This window comes from Cinclus cinclus, chromosome Z, assembly GCF_963662255.1.
Source record: "Cinclus cinclus chromosome Z, bCinCin1.1, whole genome shotgun sequence".
In the NCBI taxonomy this organism is placed as follows: domain Eukaryota; kingdom Metazoa; phylum Chordata; class Aves; order Passeriformes; family Cinclidae; genus Cinclus; species Cinclus cinclus.
The window spans coordinates 43,118,902-43,136,433 of NC_085084.1; the positions used below are offsets into that span (position 1 = coordinate 43,118,902).

The 17,532-nt window shown below is 35.1% G+C and overlaps 1 protein-coding gene across 3 annotated transcripts in view; it reads left to right on the forward strand.

Moving 5' to 3' along the window:
• Positions 1-16,564, forward strand: part of AUH (AU RNA binding methylglutaconyl-CoA hydratase) — a 106,813-nt gene extending 90,249 nt beyond the window's left edge. For 2 of the 3 annotated variants that reach the window (XM_062513248.1, XM_062513249.1), the window contains 4 exons: positions 12,375-12,562; positions 13,762-13,812; positions 15,526-15,573; positions 16,487-16,564. In XM_062513248.1, the coding sequence (XP_062369232.1) occupies positions 12,375-12,562; positions 13,762-13,812; positions 15,526-15,573; positions 16,487-16,564 (365 nt within the window). Of the gene's footprint in view, positions 1-12,372; positions 12,563-13,761; positions 13,813-15,525; positions 15,574-16,486 lie in introns of all 3 variants that reach the window. The other variant, XM_062513247.1, reaches the window with a different exon arrangement.
• Positions 16,565-17,532: the final 968 nt, after the last annotated feature.

Sequence of the window (17,532 nt, forward strand, 5' to 3'; positions counted from 1 at the left end):
AAGAGTGATAGGTGGTATGACAGAAGGAAGTAGGAAATTTTTTGACACATAAAGCTAAGGTAGGAGTTAGTAAGAAGCAAATGAAATAAAAAGGTAAGAAATTAATTGTATGAAGTCTGTGGGTTTCTAGTCTTTTGGCTCGTGGTTTATGCAACCTTTCTATCTCACACATAGATTTTCTATGCCATTTCTAAAGCCTGAGAATTATCTTAAATGGGGCCTTGAAGCTGCTGATGTAGCAGCCATTGATCCTGGGGCCTCAACTGGGAGAACCTTGAAGAGCTGCCAGGCTTCTTGGCCAGCTTTCTCCTTTGGTTAATGACCTTGGGCATTCACTTTGGCCAGAGCTTGGTGTACTGTAGCCAACTGTCCAGTTAGCCTAGTACTTCTTTTTGTCTTAAACCTAGCATATTTATCATGGTTAGTCCACGGCAGAGCTATAATTTTGCCAGTCCTTCAGTGTGGGAATGGACAGTCATCTTGGCTAAGTTTCCTCAGAGTGAAGAGTCTGGCAAACTTGAATGAGTTGCACACACTTACCGATAGGAAGCAGCGCTGCTTTGACAGGAAACCTGCCTGTGTTCTGCTCATGGAAAAGTATGTCTGAATACTCCACTTCTTGGTGAATTCACATTTTCTAATGATTGTCAGAGAAGCTGTAACAGGTTCAGCTGTCACTATAATGCCTTTTGATTGAAATTAACTTTGTGCATAAGCATTATGAAGCATGATACTTCTTTTCACTGATTTCCTCCTTCATAAAATAGATGGTTCTCCTTTGTCATCTAACACTCAATATTTCCTATACTGTGTTTTCATCTTCTGCAAAATTAACATCATTCCATCTTTCCTTTACATTTTTTAGCCTAGTTCTGGAAACACAGTTATTCATTTTGCATTATAAAAATGCATGAAGGTGATAATGCTTCATCTTACAGGAATGTTATGGAAAAGATTTCAGCAGTATCTACAAGGAAACTGTGTTGTGGTGATGATAAGAAGTTTCCTTTTCCAAAACTTCTGTGGAGTGAAGGAGTATAAACAGCTCTGTTTTGTTAACAGGGTGAAAATCAAGCAAACAACAGCTTCCTTCATCTTCTAATTGTCCTGACTTTTTAGACTAAACATTGAGTGGGCGACAAAAATATTAATCTCTGTTTTTTTCTAAACAAACTCACACTGAGGTATTTTCCTATGTTGTTTGTAAATTTTAACAGGTGTAATCAAATTTGTAAACTTGAAACTTCCACACTGGCTGCAACATGTCGTCTTAGGTTCCACCCCTCTTCTTTCAGAAAGCCAATTCAGCCTGTTACACAGTGATTACCAGACTTGGATTAGTAATGACCACCGAGGCTGCAAAACAGATTCTCACTTTCCTTGTCTCATAGATATGCATATAATGTATTAGAGCAAACTGAAAGTATTAAATTGATTTTGTACTGCTAGATCACTTGATCTGAATTTGAAAAATTTAGTGTTCAATCAAAAGAAATCCATGACTTTGCATGTAGGGAGCTGTAAGAGTATGAGCTGTTACTAAGGGGGAGAAAACAGGGAGGAAAAAAGCTTTTGTTAGTGCATACAAGTTTTAGCACTCTTTTGTGTCAAAAAATACATTAAAATAGCAACCCTCCCAGCTACTCATTTATGACAGGTGGACATTGTCTGTGTTTAAAAAGCATTACTACTAAAGAGTTTTGAGGCGTAGAAGATGCATATTAGAAAATATTAGGCTAAAATTTTGTTTTTTACTACATTATAAAGAACTTAAGGGTTTTGAGGAGCAGAAAATCAGAAATTATAATCTTTTACTTTCATTTAAAAGGATAAACAAAACCACCTGATTAAGTTTAAAAGATAATCAAACTTATTTGTTTCAGAGTACAGTAACTGAATTTAGGATATTCATACAAAATACAGTTATGCATCATTTATCCTGTAACAGATAAAATGCAATTGTTCAAAAGTATTTGAAGTATCGTTGCCGTCATGGCATTATGGAACACTGAAGGGTACTTGGAAAACACAACTAAGCCATCTCCTGATCTCTCAGCTAGGATAATGTAGAGATATAATGAAGCATCTGATATCTCTGATACTGAAGCACAGTTTTCTAGTTTGTTTTGGCCTCATTTTCAGCTGCCACCAGGTTGATGACTGTGAAGTAAGTCTCATCAATGTGTCAGGCCAACGTAAGACAAAACACTAAATTTGGTCTACTTATGGTTAATGTTAAATCTGAAGGAAATTCAAAATATATCTTTTATATCAGTATGAATAGTGTGGTTCTGTTTTAATTGAGTAGTTTATTTATTTGGAGATCTGTCATTACTGAATAGGAGTACAGAATTTAATTATTTCCATTTCATCTTCATTTATGACTGTGTTATATGAGAAAGAAAAATAGTTTCAAAACTCCTAATGAATTCACTGTATGTCTGGAATTTTTCTTCAGCATCCAGAAAATTCAACAAATGAAATGGCAATTGTGTAGTCTACCTCAGACGAACAGCTGCACAAGTTAGTTCACCACAAAAAAAGCTGAACAAAATTATTTATGGAGTACTCTTTCCTTAATTATTTCACAGAACCTTTCTGTCTCTGGAGATTTGTTTGAGCCAACTATTGCAAATCTCTGAATTCCCGAAATAGTAGATTCCTGTCCTTCCTTCTTTGCCTCCATTTTTCATCAAGAAAACAAAAGCTGTTAATCCTTTGTAACTTTATGCTAACAATTCTGTATTAATTTTCTTTATATTTTAATAAGAAATTGAGATCTGGGAAGACAGTGTTAATCAGATGACTGAGTTAATCTAAGTTTTCTCTTGAGTAATTCTAAGATAATTCTTGCTCTGGCAGTTTTATGAAACTGTAAAGAAAACTGGAACATAGTGCATTGCACTTGACATAAATATGAGTGTTTTAAGAATTCAGTCACTCAGAAGCCTACCCTGATGCATATTTTGACATTATTTTGCACTGGGCATCAAGAAATATGAATAACTATGTTGAAACTTGATTTATCCAAACAAAAAGGATGAAGAAAGTTAGTTTAATTTTGACCTTTTAGTTCAATATGCTAATATGAAGAGTTCCACAAAAGGATTTTCTTAGTTCATTATGAATAGAGTGAAATTCTCATCTTATCTTGGGCCTCAGATGGTCCTCATAGCTTCTTGGCTTCCTTAATTGTGCAGAATGATGAAACATGTTTATTGGCCAGAGAAAATTTGTATATGGTCCTAAGATTTTTTTTCTAGACATTTCTAGAAAACAACCCAGCTAAAGGAAGCCCTTATTTGCCCAGTTTCTCGGAAATAGAGTGATGATCTTGCACAAAAAGGAGACATTTAGAAGCTTTTCACAGGGTCACTGGAAACTTTACTTCCAATTACAGTCACCTGTTCTAACTCTGTGCAATTTCAGGCTTACTCCCTGCCCTCAATTTCCCAGTGTTTTTTCTTTCAAAATGTCTTTCTCCTCATACCCTGCCTTCCTTTCCATGTGCCTTGAGCATCAGCTGCATGTAGTTTATATTTGCAGAAAATGTTTCTTAATTTTTGAGGGGGAAGTAGTTGTTTCTTTTCCATTCAGCACGTTTGCAAGAAGACACCACTGCTCTCATATTTAGGGACATAAGCGAGAGTATTGTGGGGGATCATGAATGTGTTTAGTCAAAGAAGGAAGGTGAGATTGTCAGATTCAAGCCTAGAGGCCTGAGCTCACAGCTGCACCTAGCCCTCTGTTCTGTTATGAACCAATAAGGAGAGGATGTGCATATTACCAGGGCTGCAGAATTATCCATGCAAAACAATCAGAAGTCCTTCTGTTCAAGGATACTCCACACATTTAGTGTAAGTACCATGTAAGATCACTGTCATATTAATGGTCTCATTTTTATTGCTTTTTTTTTTTTCGTCTGTTCAAACAATGAGGGTTTTCTTTCACACAAGTTCTCACTGGTAAGAATTAATATGTGGCTTGAGTACAAGCAACAGGCTAGAAGGGAGGGATAAATTTGCTTTAATAAGTCTTTTTTCAGGTGTAAGTAGGATTATTAAAATTCTGAAGATTCAGTTCAATGGCTGCACCTGATTATCAACCAAGAACAAGTTGTAAAACTATAATGTTGTGTTTTGGATTAATTTTTCTTTTGCTTCACCAGAAATGTAGTTTTAGAATCTTAGAAACACCTAAAGAAATAGATATTTATGGTAAGGAAATAGATAAGAGAGACTGAGATAGAAAAGTAGACTGTCTCAAATAATATTTATGTTTTGTAACATAAAAAGGCATAAGGACCATGCTAGCACATTGCAAGCTTATCTTGCTTTTGGTATTCCACCAGAGAGCTCCACAGAACACCTACATCTCTCTGTGTAATTACATGTGCATGGTAAGATACAACCATGTTTGACTAGGATTAAAAATGGAGGTGTGATAAATGCTTTCAATTTCTGAGCCCTTTCAGTGGTCTACTTCCAAGAATAAATGTTACAACTGAGTCTGGATAGGGAAGAAGGCTGGCAGGAACTAGGGTGAAGCACATCTCAGGCTTAAAATGAAACAGAAGTAGTAAGTCTAAATGTAAGTCTAAAGATACAATTTTATCTGAGAAAGACTGAGGCGAAGAAGGTGATGTGGGTTCATGCTTGCTCATCAAATTTCTGGTCTTGCAGGCTAATGGATCCTTGCAAGACTTGTCAGTTCACCTTTTTTCCTTAAAGATTCCATGATTCTCTTCAAATTTCAAGAGAAAATTGTTTTGTTTTGTTTTGTTTTGTTTTTTAATTGCTTGCTCAAATGCATGTAGGCAATAGTAAAACTTTTGATGTCTCCAGGCTCCAGTAAAATGTTCCTAACCTGCTGAGGGTTAGAGAGAGCTCTAGCACTGAATCTTTTGTCAAGCAGATGGACTGCTGCCAGAGAAGGGTCAAAGGATCTGCATGTAGGAGTTCCCTAAGATCCAGAAACTAGGAGCAGCAGCAGGGCTGTAGCCACAAGTAGAAGCACAAAGTGTTCACTGATGGGCTCTGCTCACTTCCAGAATAGTCGTGCCTGAAGAGCAGGATGACTGTCAGCTAGTCTGAAGTGAGTGGTGCTCCCTATCTTGTTGAACCTTAGTGTTTGTTATACAAACTATTTTTGGTGACTTATGTTAATTAAAATACATTTTTAAGTTTTTTAGTAAGTGCAGTGCAGGACCCTACAGATGCAGGGCAGCTATTCTAGCTCTTGCTGTTGATATGGGTTAATTTCTTCATTACCTCATGCCTATGTAGAGCCCCTAATGTCTTTCTTCCTTGAATTTGGATGTAGGATATAAGCAAAACAAAATTAATGTCTAATTTCTTTAATCCTTTAAACTGTAGAGGTCATGAAATCCAACTCGTGTGTTTGTTGAGGTGACAGAAAAATACGATTAGCACTAGTTTCTTAATCAATGGGGAAAGACTTGCTTTTGCATACAGCCACGTTGCATTGCATGCTAAAAACAGTGACTTCTGTCCTGTATTGCTATGTCACAGCAGCAGGCGAGAGAAACATAAAAGGTGTTTTCTTAATGTACTTCATTTCTGTAGTGTTGCACAGGAACTGGCTTTAAACTGAAATGTTGATAGTAATGTATCTCAAGTTCCAGTTTATGGAAGAATTTCCTTTTTGCATTGCATATTGCTATATTAATGCATGCCAGTATTGAAGGATTTGGCCAGGTTTTTTTTAGAATCTCTGTTTTCAAAGCCACCCCCAAGTTGTTGTAGACATTGTTACAGCCTAACTACTAGATTAGCTGCAGTGTAGCTGTAGTGTGTGCTTCCTCTGCTGGGAGGACATTTTACTTAATATGAAAAATGTGCTTCATATGTACAAGCTCATTTTGCATATAATTATCAGGAGAGAGAGTGCTGTGCTTTCTTGGGATTTGATAGCTGAACCAGATGAGACTGTGTTTTCCTGCTGTCCCATTGACTTTGCTGTTTTCCCTGAGCTTCCATAATATTAGCCACCAATTCTCCTGTCTTTAGTGCTGCTCAAGTCACAGAATTTCAGGGATGAATAATTTCAGACATAAATTCTTAAAAACCCATTACTCTGAAAGAGTTGAAAGCAGATTAATTTGATAGTAGTCAGAATGGGAGAAAGAATAGGGTTAAGGAATAGGAATTGGTTTGGGGGTTTTAGCAGATTTCTTTGCTGTATGGAAGAATAAAATGGTAGATTTCTGTAAGAGCACTGAAGTGAGGAAAACATTCAAGTCACTTGCTTTTGAGCAGTGAAGATTTCAGATTTATTAGTCTGTTTTTTGCTTTGCATGTTGTTTATTCATTTCAGTACAGTTCCATCCACTGAAAACTATAGAAATTGACCCAATTTCAGACTGTGATCTGATTAAAAATATAAGTTAAAATAGGATTAAAATAGGATACTATCCTGGTAATTAATTTTTCACTTGCCCTAGGTAGTGACAGGTTTTTTCTCATGTCTGTTTTTTTCTTGTCTTTATTTTTCACATCAAATTAAGTTTAGTTGTTATAGTCAATTGAAAAGTGCACAAATGTGGACTAGTAAAATTATTTGTTTAAAATACAAGTTAAATAAAAGTTCTTACTTAATAGTACGCATAAATCCCACATGACTTATGAAGTATGATGATACAGTGCAGCACTGGTCTAAACCTCCTACCTGTTGTTACAGCTGAGTAATGACTTCATAAATGTGTGGGTGTAATTTTGAAACTGGAAAATGCCTTCTTGTGGGGCATTAATATCTATCTGCATCAAGAAGACTTATGTTTTAATGTGTATCTACTTCTGAATTTCGTTTATGGTGACTCACTGCATCCTCAAACAAAATACCAAGCTCCTATATGGAGTAACAGGAAGGCACATGGTCTTACTGATTATCTCTGTGTGCCCATGCTTGTTGCACTTGTGTACACTTAAGTAAAAGGGAGATGAAGTAGATGAACAGTGGCATTTCTGTTTGTTTGGGGTTTTTCTTCTCAAAGAATTTCAGTTTAAAACCAAGTAAGATATGTCAGCATGTGCATTCACAATACTGGGAGTGTCAAGTCCTGGGAGTCCATGAGTAGTAACACCTATCTGTGCTTCTCAAACAGTGTTTTGTCTGACAGTGGAATTGTTTGTACCATGTCTGTGCATGAAATGTGGAGTGAGCTCCTTACGCCAGGTGCAGAATCCCTTTCAAAGTGGAGTCCATTTTATAAACTTTGGATTCCAGATGCATTTCTTTGGTTCCATCCATTTCATGCACACAGCCATCTGCTAGGAAGCTATCTGCTATTTTCTCAATATACAAGACAATTACTTATTTTGAAAATAAATTAGTTTTTCTAAATTACATGACCATTTCATCTTTCAGTACAAAAGCTGTAATTATTTAACTGCTAGTGAATTCTTAAAGTGTATTTACACTTCCTCTCATGCATCTTAAGCATTCGTATATTTTCAAGCCAAGTACTGCATTCTTCTGATTCAAGCTGTCATCTTCAAGCCACCCACGCATGGCGGTTTGGTGTAGGCATTTTTCAGATAGGTTTTTAAATAAACCGATCCACAGATGCAGATGAATAGAACGGATTGTGAAAGTTAAGGACTGATTTGCAAATTAAGTGGGCTGTTATGGAGATGGGGTTTGCCACAGCCAGACTGGCATAGATAGCAAGTTGTCCTGCCTCTTGGACTCAGCTAGGGAGATTGTGTCTGGCCTGCCTGTGGGGCTTGCTTTGTCTTGACTGACCCGCCACACTTCTGTTAGCCCATTGGGCAAACTACTATGAAATTTTGCTCAAAACACTTATTTTCTCAGTCATTACAGTCTCTGGAGCAACCTCTGATTCAGCCTCAGGCCACTGTCTCAGTCTTTCCTCAGATATCCAGTTTTTTTCCAAGCAATTACTTACGTGGCTGTATATAAGAGTGGTCTTGCTGACCACCAGTCTTTGCCATTTCAGTGCTTTTTTTCCTCTTACAGAAAATAGGGATTTGTTTATTTTCTTCTCCATCACATTTTCACTCTGTCATCTTTTTGCATCTTTATGGGTGTCTTTCCCAGTCCAAGCTCGTTTTGGTTAGTTGGTTCTCTGGTTTGTGCTGGGGAAGGGCTCTTCATGTTTTCTCCTAAGACAAAATAGGGGATGCCTGAGCCAATAAAGATTTTTATCTGAATTTAAGTTAACTAAAACATATACAACTTCTCAGAATTAAGACCTAATCTTGGAAATAATCTGTTGAAAAATTGGTGTTAAATGTTATCTAGGTACAGTGTTTAGACCTTTGACATGTTTCATATTTTGAAAATTGCTTAACTTAGCAACAGATGGCAGGTACTTTAAAAGCAGAAGCTATGTGTGTTACAAGTCCTTTAAAATAGGACATAACATGACTGAAAATGTTATACTAAAATAATAATTCTATCCGTATTCAGTTTTTTATGGACTTACATTGTTGAAGATTCATTATTATAAACAGCAGCATTCTGCATTCCATATTTTTATGAGTTTTAATGGAAGAGTGAAAAATCTACTTAGAGTTTTCCGCAAAAAAATCACGAGGATACATTTTACTTCTAATTAGAAGGTTTGTGTATGACTGGCTTTGGTTTCACCACTGATTATTAATAAGATGTAAGATGTGCAAAGTACTCTTGAAAGAAGAAAGCTAGAAACCTGTCAGTTAAATTAATCTGCTGTGAATCAAACAAAGGCTAGGATAGGCTAGGCTGGGATGGGATGGGATGGGATGGGATGGGATGGGATGGGATGGGATGGGATGGGATGGGATGGGATGGGATGGGATGGGATGGGATGGGATGGGATGGGATGGGAAGACTGGTTTTTACTTGATTTAATAAACAGTATTATTACTGAATTAAATTTTGGACTTTTTTTTTGTCAGAACACAATTTTTTCCAATGTGTTTTGACAGTGCCATCAGCTATGAGAAACTACTGACTGTAGATATTCTTTGCCAGAATGATGAATCTATTTCCAGTAAGCTGATTGCTTCATCTTGTTGGATATACTCTTGGGCATTTATCACGTAATTCCCTTAATTCAAACCAGTTGTGTACATATTTTGTAATTGATGAATTACTCACAGTAAATAAATATTCATACAAAATCAACTATTTGTTAAATTTTAAAAAAATACTGTTTAACAGTTTTTGTACCAGAAATTAGTAGTCTTCTTTTTACTGTGTCTTTTCATAATAAACAAACTTTCAGTATGAATTAGTGTACCTAAAAATGCTATTTACAGTTATTACAACATTTACTCTATACCATTTCAGGTAAGAACCCATTTACATTGCAACTGTATGTTAAATACTTTTATCATCACAGTGAGTAATACCAGATCACTAGTCCTTGAAATAACATGTCATTAAATTTGTGAAGATGAAACAACTATTCTCCCATCAAATTCTGCACTACATTTAGATGAAATGCCTTGGTTAAGTAACTTCTTTGAAGACTGGGTGTTACTTCCCTTAGCTCTGATTATAGTTGGCAGATATTATGTGTTCTTTGTGTATTACCAAAACAGAACAACTATCTGTGGTGTACTCCTTTTTTTCTTTGTAAATGGATGCAACTTTGGTGTATTGGATGTATTTTAGTGTGTTGTTTGCATTTGATTAATTTGGTCTTACAGCTTTTGTGTTTCTTACCCCTACTACTGAATATATATAATTGATGCAGTGAACTGTTGGCTTCTGTTCTGTAAATATTTATCAAAAAGTATGCTCCTCTGCTTAATGGCTTTTCAGTGTAGGAGGCAGCCAAACAACTATAGTCTGCTTTCTTTTTGCTCTTTAATCATTATTGTGTAAGACACTGGCAAGAACAGTTTTTTTTTTAATCTATAAACACTATTTCATGCTTCAACATATCCATTGTTTGGTCAAAGTTATGAAATATTGTTGCTCAATGAAACTGTTTTCAGCATTTCCTGGTAAAGTAGTAATAGAAGAGATAAAACAGTAAAGGAAGGGGCAGATAATTAAGTAAAGAAAAATATTAGGAATACATGCAAGAAAGAAGCAGAAGATGCAGACTCAGTAAATTTAGCCTCATATGGTTTCAGGTCTTATGATTTGGACAAATAGTTTTCTTTGATGAAAAGCCAAACTAGATCCTTTTTCTAGATTCCATGGCTGCAGTAAAAGGAATAATTTGTGACTAAAATATTTTTAAGGAGAATAAGGTAGACATCTGCTATGTTCCACTGTGTGCTTAAAATGTGTATAAGAATAGATGTTGATAAGTGTGACAGCTTATTTGGGTGAGAAATTAAAAGATGTTCAATATTTAAATAAAAAAAACAATAAATGTTTGGTGGGGGTGCGGCTGGTGGTGGTGATACAACTCCGTATCAGAAGCAGTGAGTTTCTTGAAAACACAGCTCACATTTTTCTGGCATGTAGGTCCAGTATAAGTCTGATAGATACAGCTTTAGTCATTCTCCATGAATGTCATCAGTGAGGGAAGCCAAGGCTGAAGGGATGGCTTAATCTTCAGGATTTGTAGTGCTTTTTGGGATCCATTGGGGGTTACTTTAGAGTATGTGCATCCCTTGAGCTGTTAATAAAATTTTCCCCCTAGCACTGTCACTGAGTTAGTTTTAGAAATTAGCAGAATTAGCAGAATTTATGGAATTGCTGTTGCCCTTGACCATTAGGACAGACTTGCTAAAATCCTCTGAAACACTGCAGGATCATAGTGAATGTCATATTATTTGTATTTAGTAATGCTTTTGTTCTACAAATTTTATTTCAATTGTTGTAATAATTCTTTTCATACCCCTAATTTTTGCCTGGATAATGTATCTCAGTTTTTGTTGTAGGCATCATCTTCCAATATTCTAGAAAGGCATGAGGCAGAAATGCTCCAAACAGTCTATAATTTTGTATTATATAATATCTATTCTATTCTATTCTATTCTATTCTATTCTATTCTATTCTATTCTATTCTATTCTATTCTATTCTATTCTATTCTATTCTATTTTTCAAAGGAAGATCTGATTGTATATAAAGGAATACAGTAGTAGTGAAGCTTGTGGTTCCAAAAAAATAGTAGTGGAAAGCTGAACCATTAAATCACAAAAACTTTTAGTTTGTTTCCAGTCTATTTATCTCAGAAGCTATTGAAAGTATTTTCAGGAAACATCAGTAAGAGAGCTGAATAGCTTGAAAAAAATACTGGTGGCATAGTGAACATTATGTAGTAGAAATCAATATATTTTGCTAACTGAACACATATTTGCACAGTGTTACTCCACCTTGCTTTGAACAACTCCTATAAATATTCCTCTTGAATATATACTTATATCTACATTTGAATATATTTGCATGCTCTTGCAGAAATAACTATTTGGTAAGAAATTTTTGCTTACCAACTCTGTATAAATTGAGTATTTGTTTCAGATGCATGTTGGTAGACCTTGAGATGCAAAATGGTAGACCTTGTGATTTTCAAAATCTTTTCTCCTGGATAGAGGCCATTTCCACTATTTTAATTCACAAACATGTGCTTCAGTGATTTGAATCCACATCTTCCATTTTGATAACTATTATTCCCACATTCTCATTGCTTGTTTGTTCTCAAAAGTTAGTTGTTACTCCAGCTAAGCAATCTTCATGTCTGGTTAATGTAGTTACTGCTTATTTACCTTCTGAAAATTCTGATAGTCAAATAAGTTTATAATGTGCTAAGAACAGCTAACTGTTATAAAGTTAGATACCTTTCTCCACTGATCTGCACCTTGTCATTGTTCTTCTCTAGTTTTTGTAATCACACTTTAAGGTTGCAACAATAATAGGGAAGTAAAACAAGGCAAAACCATGGCTTCTTAGAGACATTGCCTAGTAGTGGTTTTAGTTTAGTTTACATGTAAATATTGTCCCTAAGGTGGAAATTTTAGAATGGGCTTGTTAAGGTTTGTTTACTATAGTTCTTTGGAAGTGGTGATCTGTATCATAAAAATATGTAGTGTTAAAAAGAAACAGAGGGTTTGGCTATGTTAATTACTGTCAAGTAGTTTTTGTTCAGCTTTTGACTGATATGAGTAAGGTAACTTGTCTGTAATAGAACAGAATTTCTATTAATCGTACCTCTTTTCAGTTATTTACATGTCTTTCTAAGAAACAGGGTAATTGATTTCAATGTAGATGTAGTCTGAAAAAATGCAGAAGGTACTTAATAATGCCTTCACACTAATTGAATTTCTATATGTTTATGTAAATGCTTATGAAATTTGAAATGAAAATACTTAAAATTAACAAGGCATCTACATTTGTGATATGATACATGGAAAACTAATAGTTGCATTTTCTGTTTTTACAAACTAGGTGGGACACAAAGATTACCTCGCACAATTGGAGTGTCATTGGCAAAAGAACTTATCTTCTCTGCACGCACTGTAGATGGTGAGGAAGCAAAATCAATAGGATTGATTAGCCATGTGGTAGAACAGAATGAAGCAGGGGATGCTGCATACAGAAGAGCATTAGCTCTGGCAAGAGAATTCTTACCTCAGGTATAACAAATTATTTTTATTTTGGTTTTTAGTTTTTACCAAATAATAAGACTGAAAAAGAAACAGTTTTATTAAAGAGAACTGTCACAAAATTATGCATCAAAAAGCTGTGCTAGTTATGTGACAAGTGATAAGAAGTTTTCTTTCTTGTGTTGAATGGTGTTATTTTGAAACTATTTCGTCATGAAGAAAAAACCTCTGTCAGTCCTCATCTTTCCATGATCTGGTCTGTGTCTTCATGTGTTCTGGCTTTCAACTTTTAAAAAGAACAAAAATATTATACAGGTTTTATTTTTCAGTATAACAATTATTTTAATAGATTACTTTGTTGTTGTTGAACTCCTCAGAAAAGAGGCAAAAGGTCCTAGGTAGAAAATTCATAGGAGGACGAAAAAGAAAATAATTAGTGAACCACTTTATTGGATCACGAGTATAACAGCTAAAACTTTTACTGGAAATGTAAAATGTTATAGCTTAGGTTTGGCTTTTAATGATAGTTATTTGTGTCTTGAACACTTTGACAGAAAGACAAAAATTAAAAGTACAGTAAAAAATTTAACCTACAGTGGTTCTGGAAAGTCACTGCCTCAAAAGCATTTGGCTTTTCCCAAATCAGCAGGCCTGAACATCCAGAAGCTGATGCTGATGGATAGGCTCAAGGCTGAGATGATTCCCAAGGACATCTTGCAGTTCTGCAGGACATTGGAGGCAAATGTGGAAATCCCTCTGCTCTCTGGGGATCTCAGAGACTCTTGAGAGAGTTGTCTTGACAAGAGCAGGCTTTGCAATAGCATACTGTAGGTTTGAAGCTTGCATCAATTAATTTTATTTCATTATTACATATTTTCACATGCCTCCATTGTGTGATAGTAGGGACAGAGGTCTGACCTTGCAAAGACCTATAATGATGTATCTGAGCCTTGATAAAGGACACACTCAACACCTTTGAAGCATAAATCAAGCACAATAATTAAGTTCTTTTAAAAATAGTATACTTTAACTTTTTCTCAATATTCAAACTACCACTTTAGAAGCAAATGTCTACTATATTGATAAAATCTAGGATATATTACTTATGTACTATAAATGTAATGCAACTCCAAAGTCTAGATTATCCTAATAAAAGAATATTGATGTGCGACTCTTTAGTTACAAATCTTGCAGTTTTTGATGTAAATAAACTTTTTCTTTCATTTTAGGGACCAGTAGCAATGAGAGTTGCAAAACTGGCTATCAATCAGGGAATGGAGGTAAGGATCTGTACTTTCCATGACAGTAGGCCGGAAGAAGGCTGGCAACAGTTGTACTGTGGTGAAATTCTTTTTCAAGAGGTGTTTTTATTTTCTCATTCTCATTCTCTTTGGTCAAAAACTTTCTAAAGAACAAAATGTAATTTTTTTATATCTCAGACTCCTGAGATGCTGATTTCTGTAACTAGGCTTAGTAACCTCAAGAGTAGTGTACTCTCCTAATTATTAATAGAAGAAAGTATACATAAACTACTATGAACAAATTGTGTTTCAAATCTCAGGTGGAAAAATGATCAAAGTCATGCCGTGTCAAGTCTGTCAGGCTCTCAGTTTAGTAACTGGTGAAGTTAAAGGCTAAGGAGACGTTACTTATTTTTAACAGCTTAGTAGCGGTTAGTGTTAAAATTGTACCTGGACCCTGCTTTCATGTTCAATTCTGATTGCCACTCCATTGCCATGCTATCTGGAAATGTGTTTTACTTTAGGTGTATGTACCCTAATGCTGAGTTCAGTAGGTCTGTTCATATTTAAAGTTAGGCTCTGCACCAGGACACTTTTTAGCTCAGTCTGGTACAAGGGAAAGAGGATCATACCACATGCAGTATCTAAATCCAAGAAGATGAATTTGTCCTTTTTCCTTAAAAGTCACAAAAGCAATCAGTGAGTTCAGCAAAGCATAACATGAGTAAATGGTGGCCTGAGAACTAAACTCAGATGCCATTGCACAAAGACTATGTTAGGTTTCCACAGCAAGTAATGGTGGAATTTGAGATTTATTTCAACACCCAAGGTTCAAAATGCTACAAGTTATCTGACTACCAGATACAGTGGATTGAAAGGTCAAAATAATGGTCTTTATAGAATTAGGGTTGATAGGGTTAGATGGACTCAGAATGACCATCTCTAGTTCAGTCTTGAGGCCCAAGACAGGATCTACTGTATCAAAACCAATCAAGCCAAGTGGTTGTCCAAGCTGTTGTTAAAAAACTGCCATGGCACACATTTCATGGCTTCCTTTGATAACTTGTCCTATAACTTACCTCCACTTGAAAACTGCCTGTGGTGCATAGCCATAGTCCATTCAGTGATCAAGTGGAGAGATAGTGAATTTTGCAGGATTTGCTGCTTAAGACAGATGGAGAAATAGTGAGACCAAAATTCAGCCTTTTCAGATGTTCTGGACAGCTCAGAAAGAAAATAAATATATTAAAAATAGATTATGATGATGATGATGATGCAGAACAGACAGACATGGGCCTCTATTTTTCTGTTTTAAATCCTTTTGAACTTGAATATGTGTTTATTCTGTGGTGTACTATCCTGTTTTTATATGACATTTTGAAGATAAATGGTTTCAGAAAAAAATTTAAATAATCATGCAATGCATCTTTTCCCCTGTAGAAAATTAAATTATTATAAATATGCAGGTACTGAATGGTTTTTACCTAACCAGATGAATACTAGTAGAGAGCAGATATTTTTTTAGTGTATTGCATGCTAGTTGTATTGCCAAATCAGGAGTCTGTTACAGAAATACTAACCACTCTTACCACGTCAGTGTAGAATTTCTATGTCAAAGTAGTGTAGAAGAGCTTCGCAGAAGTATTTTAGTACATAGCATATAAAAACCACAATGTTTATGTTAGGTGTTAGGAAATAGTATATAATAAATTTTTAAAAATCTTTTAAAAACCATTGTGTTCTATTTTTCAGGTCGACTTAGTAACAGGTTTAGCAATTGAAGAAGCTTGTTATGCTCAGGTATGTAAATATGATTACATTAAAAATCCACAGAAAACAAACTTTGTTGATGCCTGTTATGAAGCATGCAGAAATTCAACTACAAATTGCTCTGTGATTTATTCTGCAAACTTTTTGGCATTTTATTTAAACTCCCATCTATTTGGTCTGATTTGGTAAGGAATTTAAGGGAGGAGGTGTAGGTCAGGGCAATAACACATCCATACCAGTACTTTCAGGGTCTTTCAGGGTGAAGATGGTGAAGCAGTACCAGCCATACACCTAGCCAGTCATACACTATCATGCCAGTCGAAGGACAGCCTTGCTTTTGCTTTGTTTTGGTTTAACATGAAATAATACAAAGGACACTTCACTAACATGTGCCACTAATGGCGTATGTGCTAACCAATAAAAATTTGAGACAAACCTCTTTGCCAGTGAAACATGGGTATGATGTGTTTGAGATTATATGTTCTTGGACTTTGAGACGAGTATTTTATGATGGAAATAGAAGCATCTGCATTATATGCTTATTTAAGATGGGTTAATCAGATTAATTACCTTCTTCCCCATCCCAAAAACCCAAAATGTACCCAACCAAGAAACCCAAAACTTGCTTTCCCCTACCCCCCAAAACAAACCCAAAACAAAACAAAAACAAAAAAACAACCAACCAACCAAAAAAACTCACACAAACCCTGGAGACTTTTTTAAACTCATCTTTTGGAGAAACCCAAATTGTTTGTCAATCTTTTGTCGTGTCCTTGAAGTGTCTAATACATTCCTGTATCTGACTAGATAGTTTTAGTTTTTCTGTTCTATTGTAATTTTTCTGATACATCTTGGATGCATTCAAGAACTAAGATTTGTATGAAAATTTTTTTTTGGTAGTGTTTTTGGTGTCAATAATGAATTGTTAATCTGCTCATTGCAGACTATCCCAACAAAAGATAGAATGGAAGGCCTTCTTGCATTTAAGGAGAAGAGACCTCCTCGCTACAAGGGAGAATAAAAGAATCTGATGCCTTTAAAATACAGGGGGATAAAAGCACTTCTATGAGGACCATTAAGGTGCACTTTGCATCTGCACCTGGAATATCACAGTCACCAAAGTAACAACAAATCATACAGATGTTACAACATTTTGAATGTGTCCATACTTGTACGAAGTCAGGATAGAAATGTGTGTCAGCTCATGCTCATTACAGTTTCTGATGGTTGATCTATGTATTGGCAAAGTCACAGGTTCATGCAGCATTTTTAAAATTTCACATGTATGAAACATACCATTCCACAATTGAAAAAGCTCTGTAATTCTTTACATAGACAAAATGTATCTGTGATGTTAAGCATAAATCTGCTGTATCATTTTATCAAAACAAAGCAACTACTGAACACCAAAAATAAGAAATTGTACCAAATATGCATTTAAATGATTCTGTATATCAGTAAAAAAAATATATTTGAATATTCTATCAGAATATGTATATTATTAGTAGAAGTAAGGGAAATGAAAAGGATTATCATTTAGAAAATGTTATGCTTTGTTTATCTTACTTTCTCTATCCAAAGCAAAATGAAATTCACTTTAGCACTTAATGGTGTCCTTTTGATAAAGTTGTTGCCATTATATTAATTTAATTGTATTAAATTAAGACAATTTTGAGGCCAGCCTTTAATTATACATTCTTGTCTGTTAAACCTGTCTTTGTCTTGCATTTTTCCAACATATCATCTGATCAGGACTGTAATGGAACTTTATTTCACTTGACCCAGTTATTTTAAATTTTTGATGATTGTATTAAAGATGGTTGGGCAGGGATATGACCAATGTGCTGTAATAGAACCTAGAATTATCTTAATCTCCAGAATATTCCTTTTGCAAGTTTTATGAATGTATATTTATATAGAACAGGGGTGATATTGAAAGGTTCTTTATTTTGTGGTGGCCTCAGAGTTTTTTTCATACATTGCAAGAAA